At 40.0% G+C, this 10,193-nt stretch overlaps 2 protein-coding genes across 2 annotated transcripts; both read left to right on the forward strand.

Annotated features, from left to right (window-relative positions):
• The first annotated feature begins 2,398 nt into the window (after positions 1-2,398).
• Positions 2,399-7,859, forward strand: LOC103137595 (homeobox protein HMX1). The gene is made up of 3 exons (XM_007551404.2): positions 2,399-3,087; positions 5,119-5,313; positions 5,654-7,859. The coding sequence occupies exons 1-3, from the start codon at positions 2,892-2,894 to the stop codon at positions 6,076-6,078; spliced, it is 816 nt and encodes a 271-aa protein (XP_007551466.1). The 5' UTR covers positions 2,399-2,891; the 3' UTR covers positions 6,079-7,859.
• A 271-nt stretch (positions 7,860-8,130) lies between these two features.
• LOC103137597 (homeobox protein HMX2-like) lies at positions 8,131-9,906 on the forward strand. Its single transcript, XM_016671040.1, has 2 exons — positions 8,131-8,624; positions 8,780-9,906. The coding sequence occupies exons 1-2, from the start codon at positions 8,408-8,410 to the stop codon at positions 9,310-9,312; spliced, it is 750 nt and encodes a 249-aa protein (XP_016526526.1). The 5' UTR covers positions 8,131-8,407; the 3' UTR covers positions 9,313-9,906.
• Positions 9,907-10,193: the final 287 nt, after the last annotated feature.

A 10,193-nucleotide genomic window follows, 5' to 3' on the forward strand; every position in this document is an offset into this window, starting at 1 on the left:
AATGTCAGTCAGTTTCAACCCAAAACCTTCTGCTGGAGAAGAGTGTTAAACGTTAGCGTCTAACATTTAACACAAAAATACAGAGAGAGAGGATTTTTTTTTTAAGAGGTGGGTTTTGCGTGAACTTTAACATGCGACTATTTTTAACATCAGAATCCTGTAATTGTCATTGTCCTGCATTTGGCTTTGGTCACCGGGTTAAAGCTGTCTGGACTTTCCTTTAAGAAAAAGAAAACACGTCACTCCTGCTCCAACCAGAGTCAAACTAAACAGGATTTAGATCAAAGTGAACCTCACCGTCCTGACGAGATCTTAGATGGGGTTTTTTTGCATGGGAATGCAATGTTTCTTTTTTAAGTTAAATGTCTAAGTTATGGTTATTTATTTAGGGTAGAGGCAAAATACAAAGAAAACATTGACTCTGATGATGAAGCTATACCCGTTTAGAAAAAACACAACTTCTCAAGTTTGCGAGTTTGGCCTGAAAGATCGCCAGGCCATTAATTGTAAATATTTTCTGCAGCTCTTCTGTGCTCTACAGGAAACTAGAAACGTATCAGACACCAAATGTAAACCATTATGTGCACAAAAATTCCCTCCAGAGCTCAGTGGAGGTGTTAAACTACAAACACCAGGCTATTAGATTCACATGCGATTACTGCAAAGAGGATTTCACAAAGTAACTTCAGGAGTGCAGCAGAGAACTACAGGAACATTTTGGGTAAAAAACAAACTGTTGATCTCTTTCTCGCTGAGAAGAATTTTTTTTTTATTGTTTTTTTTTTTTTTGCTCATTCCGTTTATTTCACTAATGTCCACCATGAGTAAAAGGGTTGTGTGTTGGTTTTCTACGAAAAGTGAGCAAACAGTCGATCAACACGCAGAGCAAAACTGTGCAGCCTGGAATGTTCTGAGCTTCTGAGCATTTCTCTTTCTTTTTTTTTTTAAACCACTGCTGCCCACAGATGAAAGTAAAGCTTTTCAAAATGTTAAAATCCGATTACAACTCCACGCACACAGTGGCATTTTACTCCACTTTTCACAGCTCCTTAGATGACTAAACATTCCCCACCTTCAGGAACGCTCGCAGTCGGTCCGTCTATAAGGCTCAAACTCCAGATAATTTCCCCATGAACAATCAACGGTCTGAAGGCTCTGGGAGCGATCCGCTAACCGTGGCCAAATACTTCTGTGTCAGTTTTGTCAGAGCAGGATGGGGAAAATGTTCTGACCTGGAAGGTCAAGTTATTGTTGGGCTTCAAAACTCATCACCGATTGGTTCATTAAGTCTGTCAGAGGCAGATCTCAGTCACAAAAACCACGTGACAAAAATAAACAAACAAGCAAGCTGGAAATAACTGTGGGATGCAAATTTTCACTGTGACATTTTAGAAGAGAATGTCTTCATGTTCCTTTACTTAATGAGAAACTTTATGATTATTATGATTAGGATTATTTAAGTTAACGACCTGTGCAATAATATATGCCTATTTCTTATTACTTAACAATCTGGGGGGTTAAATTTGAGCATTAGTAATATTTTTTTTGTCTCATCGTCATAATTATTGTTTCTATTATTTTGATTCTTCACACACACACACACACACACACACACACACACACACACACACACACACACTGTAGAAAATACGGAACACAAACAGCTGTCAAAACGACTTAATTAAGAAAGTAGTAAGGAAAAAAGATCGAAAGAAAGAAGAAAGAAAGAAAGGAAGAAATAATATAATCACACACTGGTTAGAATAAGTACAAAAGTGAATACAATATCTATCTATCTATCTATCTATCTATCTATCTATCATATTTCAATAGGCTTGTTTTCAGATTAAAAGTGACTTTTGGAAAAAAGAAAAAGAAAAAAAACAACAACCTTCAAGTAGGTACCAGGCAAACTTTTCATCAAGCAAACATTAATAGTAAAAAAATATTTTTATGAGTCAAATGTCTCATTTAGAATGTTTTCGTTACTTGTAAATAAAAAAAATCATAACTGACACAAAAAGTCATAAAAAATAACTTTGTGTAACCTACATAATACGTTTCATATAATTTTTCTGTATGTTGAAGCAGCAAACAAACATGTCACACGTGACGTTTTGTTGTTTTTCCTCGGACAGGAAAAATACTTACAACACTTAAAGCGGAAGTTTAACATAAAATATGTGAAATTTTAAAATAGATGTTTTCGCATTAGTAGCTTTTGTGTCCACCAAATATCGAAACTGTCTCCAGATGTGATCAATAAAAGGTTTTCTGGGCCCTCGGCTGCTTTGACATTTTTCCCCGCTGTCTTCACCTGTTGTGTGAACAACAAAGGAGATGTGGAAAAATTACCACTGAAACAAAAACAAGATTCCCTTTTTCCTGAAAGTCAGTTTTAGAAACACTAGAAAATGAAGGCGTGCATGCACAGATGCAACCAATAGGCGGTACTGTGCCATTCCTCGGGTCGCTCTCTCCATCTCCAGCCCTGAGGACATCACCGTATCTCTGCCTGGCTTTCCTCCCAATTGACCTAAATCCAGTTTCTCTGCTGTCCCTGACGGCAGGACTATCACACAGCCTGCGAGATAAGCTACGAAGAAACAACACTGTGGAGCTTTTTCACTCTCTCTCTCTTCCTCTCTCTCTCTCTCTCTCTCTCTCGGAGTAGTTAATACCTCTGCCTTTCTGTCCTCAGATCAACCCCAACGCGAGTTTTGCGCCTGGATCTCCACCAAAGGGACCTCTTGTAGAGCGTCGCGATGATTTACGTGGAGCAGAAAGAACTGACGTCTCTCCCAGGAAGGATTTTATAATATTCTCATCCGCGGGATTTTTTTTTTTTAAAGGTGCAAAAACCAGCTGGATCCATAAGCGCAAAAGTCGAAATGTTAGACGATAAGGCGCCGAGATCCGAACTCGGGGCTCCGTCTTTTTACATCGAGAATCTGCTGCGGACATCCGGCGCGGATTCCTCGGCCGGACCGAGCGTGGAGACCTCCGGGTTCAAAGTTTGGGGGGCTGCGCCCTTCCCGGCGGTCAGTCGGGTGCTGGAAACGGGACGGCCGCTTCAGAAAGCTGCAGGTGAGTTCCCATCCTGCGCCTTTCTTTGCTGGCTCGAAACAGCTGCACTATAAAAACGACTTTTGGAGGATATTAAACTCTATCCATTAAAATTACTTACAATTTTGTTGTAGCCAGTTCGAATAAATCAGCTGCTTTTATGTTGGTAACACGCCTTACCTCCACGTTTAGTTTATTTATTTATTTTTTTAGCAGAAGATGTCGGTTCAGTCAGCTATAGCTATTGTCGTTCATTGTGTGCTGTGTCCAGAGAACAGCAGAGGCGCCTCCAGAAGGTTTTCAGAGGGGTGACCAGATGGGGTGCCTCCAAATCTAGGAGCTGGCACACCAAGACCAAATGAGACAACAGAATTTCAGCAGTTTTATAACAATGTGGCTAAACAGAGGGAGGCGTGGCCTGGAGTGAATGGGCATTTATGAAGTTTTGTCAACATAAATATTGCACCTCCATCTGTGCCGTTAAATTAATGTTAATAGAAAGATTTACAAGAGTAGCAGGTGCCTCCACTTGTCCCGTCCCATGTTTTCTATTCTGTGTTATTTTCCTTTTTATTTTTATTTTCAATGTTTCAGATGAACTGGGTTAAACTGAAAATGGCTAATTTTCCCTCTAAAGTAAATAAAGTATTCAAAATTTGATAACAAGTGAATATATCAACTCAGAAAAATGTAAAAACGTGTTGTGACTGAGAAACCTTCTAAAAAGTAGGATTGTATTAAGCTAGTTTATTGATAGCGCTAATGCTAATGTCACTTGCAAGCTAACCTTTTTAACCCTGAGTTTAAGATGATTTAGTCAGTGCGTATGCATGGGAAATTTTTGCTATTAAAATGGTACACATGTCACTTTCTCATAATAAATTCAAAAGGTTTATTACTGTACCCCGCCTCTTGCCCAATGGCTGCTGGCGTCGGGCACAAGCCCCCCCCCCTCACGACCTGGCAAGTAAAAGTGTTTTAGATAACGGATGGACAATATATAGCTTATTACTATTTCTCTCAATTTTAATGCCGTCATCACATAATATCCATTATTTTGGTCTCTTTTTAATGTAGAGCAACCAAAATGAATATAGATGTCTTTAAAATGTTTGAATTAACAAGTAATATTTTAAAATTCCATCAGTTTTATTTTTCTTAATCAGTGTAATAAAGGTTAAGTGTCCTAGATAGAAGAGCTGATTCTTTTCATTTGTGACAATCATGGATAATTGTATCCGGGGCGATGGCAACAGTGGGAATTGTCCAATTTAGACAACATTTGTGTTATAATAAGATAATGAAATTACACATCACCTCACCTTTATAATGTTTAGAGCTTAGTTTGCGACACATGACCTGGATAACCCTTTTCTGAAAGCTTCTCCACAAATAAACAACCCAACTCCCCAATTAGTCGCTTCCTTTTGGGCCAACTGGCAAGGAGAAAATAAAACTTAAACAATGTTTGCTTGTTTCTGAGGACAAATAGCTTAATGTACAAACGCTAAGGCTTAAAGGCTCCTAAATAAATTAGTTTAATTTCTACTTTTTAAGCACTCCAGTTATTTTTACATTTCTGAACTTTACTCACTCAAGAAAAATGGTTCAGTTTTTATTAGTTTTACTTGTACAAAATGACAACAGCTGCCTGAGGGTTCGTAGCTTAGCTTTGGATCTAGTTCAACTTTAGCATTAGCTAAGTTGCTAAAGTGGGATACAAACTTCAGAATTTGCTCCAAAGAGGAAATTTTTATCAACCGCAAATCTTATGACAATTTGTAATGACACCAAAAAGAGTTGAGTTAAATTATAATCAACATGTTCAGGTAGGATCCGTTATCAAAATAAAAATAGACAAGTTTCAAGAATCTGACCATCATGGGACATTACATTTTTTGAACCAGATGTAAATTATTTTAATAGGTAAAGCTACCAGATTTATTTATTTTTTGTGCGTGTGTCTGCTCTAATATTTGGCCGGTGTTTTTCTCAGGTGCAAATGTTGTTTTGAGGTAATAGCTTTTTCTTTTCTCTGGTTTTTCTCCACAGATCTTTATGGGTCCAGTGTCACAGATAAATGGGGCGTCCATGCAACACGGAGACAAGGGGATTGCCAAGTTTTACCAGACTCAGCAGAGGAGAGCGACGAGTCAGAGGAGAAGAGAGATGATAGTTTAACAAACGACAAAGAGGAAGAAACTGTGCAGTCTTCCTGCATCCTCGGGGAGGATAACTGTGATACAGGTCAGTTATAACCACAATGTGAGCAATCTCTCTCTCACCTTCCTTTTTAAGAAAGAATTGTATTTTACAGTTTGTACAAGAATTGATTTGTCATAACTTACGAAAATTATTTTCTGATGCTTCAAAAACTGAAAAACTGTCTTCTTTTTGGCAATTTTGTCCAACTTTTTAAAAATTGCTTAAGTATCTTTTCTTACTTTTGAAAGTCTGATTGAACCTGGTGCATAAAGTCTCCAGGTCCATACGGCTATGATACATTACAGGCTGATATACTGGTTCTCACAACAAAATAAAAAAAAACAACTATGAGAAAACAAACGAAATCTCTTTTTGCTCGCAGGAGAGGTCAAAATGCTGCGGAAGAAGAAGACGCGCACCGTCTTCAGCCGCACCCAGGTCTTCCAGCTGGAGTCCACCTTCGACCTGAAGCGCTACCTGAGCAGCACCGAGCGAGCCGGGCTGGCCGCCTCGCTGCAGCTCACGGAGACGCAGGTCAAGATCTGGTTTCAAAACCGCAGGAACAAGTGGAAACGCCAGATCACCGCCGACATAGAGAGCGGTGGAGCCGTCGTACCTTACGCCGCCCACAGGGTCGTCAGAGTCCCCGTGGTGTACCGAGAGAACATTGGCACGCCTCTGACTCTGGGCGGCCTTCCTCAGGTGTCGCCACCAGTTATTGGGGTCTCGGATCCCACCTGCCCACTGACTGGACACCTCACCCACCCATTGGTGTTTATGTCACCACCGATGACAGGACTGGTATGATGTAAGGAGCTTTGGACATAAAGAGACGCTATTAGCAATTCTAACACACAAATTTAGATGCTCTGTTTGTTTTTTTACTATTTCTCTTGGAAAAAGGCGAAGGGAGCCTGGTTCTCAACCCAGGGCAGCATTTCGTCATGGGGCGGCACCAGTTGTACAAAAAACAATTCTGTCATTTACACATCAACTGAGTTTTCTGTTGGATATTTTTGTGTCCTGTTAAGGCTTACTCGGCGTTGAGAACTGTGTAAGCAGATATCCAGGACTAAAGTAAATTTATAGAGCTACTGAATATCAATATTCTCCATTTTTGTAAGGAATCTGGAATCTTTGAATCATCTGAACTACAAGATAAATATATATTTAACTGGAATAATCCCTGGTGAACAGGGATTCTTTTGCTTTTATGTCAGTATTACCACAAACATCTTCTAATGGCAACTCCCAGCAGGATTATACCTCCCTCTCAAACTTAATCTCAAACTGGCTTCTTCAAGATTATGATAAATTCACTGTATTACTATGGCCTTCACAGTCTTAAGATCTTAATCCGATAGAAGTATTTTAGGAAAAAGATTTATGTTGTAGATGTGCAGCACTCTGACAATTATCTAAGATGGCTGGTGAGTACTGTAATGTAGTTTCTTTTACTATTGTTATTCACACTTCAGATCGTAATGTTTTTTTATATAACCTGATGAAAACACATTATGGACTTTTTCAATGATGGTTTCATTTATTAAAAGGGTTAAAACGTACTCAGATCAATCTGGGAAAAAAAAATGGACCACTTTAAATCATAAATCAACTATGACGATCAACGGTTTTAGAAGCTGATTTCTATTTTACCAGCCACATACGACTGATTGAATATTTAACTTAGGCTAAAATATCTCAAAAAGCAACTATTTTTGGCCTGATCTGACGAAATTCAAGGACAGTTTAGCAGAAAAGTCATTTATACTTGTCAGTCTGGGAAGGTTTTCAAAGTGATTTTAATGGGTTTGGAGCTACAATGAACCACATTGACACGATTCACAAATGAACAAAGAACGACCAGCCGACCAAAAATACTCCATAAGCACCTCAACAATTCATCCAAGCTGGTCCCTACTGGAAAATCATGACTAAAGCCATCAGGACCTAAAATATGGGACATGGAAGAAGGCAATGATCCAGAGCTTCGATCTAACCTCTGACTGTCTAAGAAAAAAGAAAAAGTAAAAGTTTTGTAGTGACTTAGTCCAAGTCTGGACAAGTCAAAGTTACAACTTGAACCCATTTGAGATTGCATGATCATAAACAGGTTGTTTGTGCTTAAAAAAAACAACAATTGTGGCTTAATACTAACAATTCTGTGAAAAAGCTGGACTAAAACACAATGAAAGATATTTTATTACCTTTCCAGGGACAGCTACCGTTTCCTTATTTAAATACATTCATCATTGTAGTTTGTTCGGCTTTCATAATTAAAGCAAAAATAAATAAACTGGGAAATTATTTTTCATAGCGTATTGGGAGGCCAGTTTAAGTCACACAAACCTTCCAACATAATCTCCCAAATTCCTTCATCGCTTAAAATGTTTACTATGTAATCACTATCAATCAGTTACAAAAACACTTTTTATTATATGTGAGTTTTCACGACAATAATTGTAATCACGACTCACACCTATTATTATTATTATTATTACATATTTTGTTATTTAAGAGGATTTTCATACAGACCTTTGTACCTTTTTGAGTCACAAATGTGAATAAAATGTATGCACCAAGATGCACAACAGCTTCCATGTGTTTTGGATGAGTGTGCATGCACCAATATGAGCAAAAACTGAACTGAAATCCAGATGAAGGAGTTCAGAGTTCAGATCTGCATGGTTCTTTAAAAAACACAGAACACCTTGACGCCTTGAACTCATTTTTAGATTATCCAAAAAAAAAAAAAAAAGAAAATCCTGTCAAAATTTCAGTTTGAGTTTTAAAAAAATCTTGAACAACACATTTGAATGTCAATGGTGCCTTTAATTACCAAGACTGAGCTCTGTGTTCAATCTAATCTGAATTTAATTTGCACTATTCGACAGGAAACAACACATTTATTTTCATGGCTCAAAAAAAAAAAAAAAAAAGTTTTAGGCTACAATATGGCGACCCGACGTGAACGCTGATCCCGCCTCTCGTCTGCTCCCTCATCTCCACCAATCAGGAGCCGGTGATCCCGCACCCTTCCGGGATCACCGGCTCCTGCGCGTGCCAGTCTCAGCGGTGGAAGCGGAGCGATGCGGCTCGGAGAGACCGAGTGTGGAACCCAGCAGGAGCGCATGAGATGCCCGAGAATATGAGCAAAGAGGACGGGCCGAGTCGGAGCGCATGTTTCACATTCACCATAGACAGCATCTTAAACCTGAAGCAGCGGCAAGACGGCGCGCGTTTGGACGCCTTAAAGGAGCAGAGGGACACTGGGAGTAGGAGTGATTTTCAGAGGAGATGCGAAGAGGTATGGGACGTCCCGAAGAAGGATGACAGCGAGTCAGATGTGACAGGTGACTCCCATATTTCTCTACTTTTAATAAATAAAATAACGAACAGGATTTTATTTCTTTATTTTTTAGCAACATAATTATGCTTTAAAGCATGAAAGCGCACTTTAATTTAATCTGAAAAGGTTTAAAGAGTATTTCGTCACCTCTCTACACAGTGAAGCCCACAGTCCATTCAGCGGAGCGCGGGGAGAGCGCCGCGCCGCTCACCGCTGCCTCCTCTCCGGAGGCGCAAGGCGCGCACGGCCCCGAGCCGCAGCAGCAGCAGCAGCAGCCCGCCGCCGACACCAAAGCCGCGGTCAAGAAGAAGACCCGCACCATCTTCTCCAAGAGGCAGATCTTCCAGCTGGAGGCCACCTTCGACATGAAGCGCTACCTGAGCAGCTCGGAGAGGGCGTGCCTCGCCAGCTCGCTGCAGCTCACGGAGACCCAGGTGAAGATCTGGTTCCAGAACCGCCGCAACAAGCTCAAAAGACAGCTGTCCACGGACATGGAGGGCCCGCTGGCCGCGGAACACTTCGCCGAGGCGGGGAAAAACACGCAGCTACCGAGTTTCTACAAAGACAGCAGCCTGCTGGGCGGATGTTTGTTACCCATGCCTTTCCCCGTCGTGTATCCGACCGCGAACGCCGCGCCTTACATCTACTTCTCCAACTCTGCCAAATACTTTGGCCTGTTTGACGGAGACTGAGTGGGTTTGTTCTTGGACACTACAGGCGACAATCATCTGCGATCAGTTTATTTTATTATTATTATTATTATTATTATTTTAATTAAATCTCCGGCCTGGTTCAAAGGATTTCTCATCAACAAGTCCCAAACATGCATGTGCCACTTTTTTCTTTTCATTATTAATTATTATTATCATCATCATCATCACCATCATCGCTGTTGTTGGAGTTCATCATCTTCACAGTAAAGGAGCATGTATCAAGTCTCATTTGATCGAATGTACCAAGTGATACATCAGCTTTGTTACCCCGCAGTAATACTTAACTGCGTGTGTGTGTGTGTGTGTGTGTGTGTGTGTGTGTGTGTGTGAGAGAGAGAGAGCGCGCTTCTGATTTTGTGTATTTATATAAGGCCTTATTATTGTTTGTGTTACAGTTTCTGTTCACTTGACATTTGATAAGACTGTTAAACTGTGAACGCAGTTCTAATCATGACAAAGAATTTTGCAATAAAATGTGGAATATATGCAATCCATACCATCGCCGCTATTTGAACGGAAAACCCGCCTGGCTGCACATTTACTAGTCTGTGCAGACGGACTTGCTGCAGAAGAAAGTATTCTACCCCCCCACCCCCCACTCTTTCAAAGGGGAACCTGTGCATAAGTACTCAAAGTAAACCTGATTTTTTTTTTACACACCTAAAGTTTCTACTATATTGTCGTGTTTGTGTTTGTTACAGCTTAAGTCAGCATGAGGCTGAAAAACCTGAGAAAGCCAAACATAAATCCCATGATGTCATTTTATTTTTTGACAACTTTTTTTTTTAAAAAGTTACATTTTATTTTAACTGTCAGGTTTTTGGCAATAATTACCGTATTGTTTAAACTCATTCATTTAG

The sequence above is a fragment of the Poecilia formosa genome, unplaced genomic scaffold, assembly GCF_000485575.1.
Source record: "Poecilia formosa unplaced genomic scaffold, Poecilia_formosa-5.1.2 Scaffold41, whole genome shotgun sequence".
NCBI classification, from domain to species: Eukaryota; Metazoa; Chordata; class Actinopteri; order Cyprinodontiformes; family Poeciliidae; genus Poecilia; species Poecilia formosa.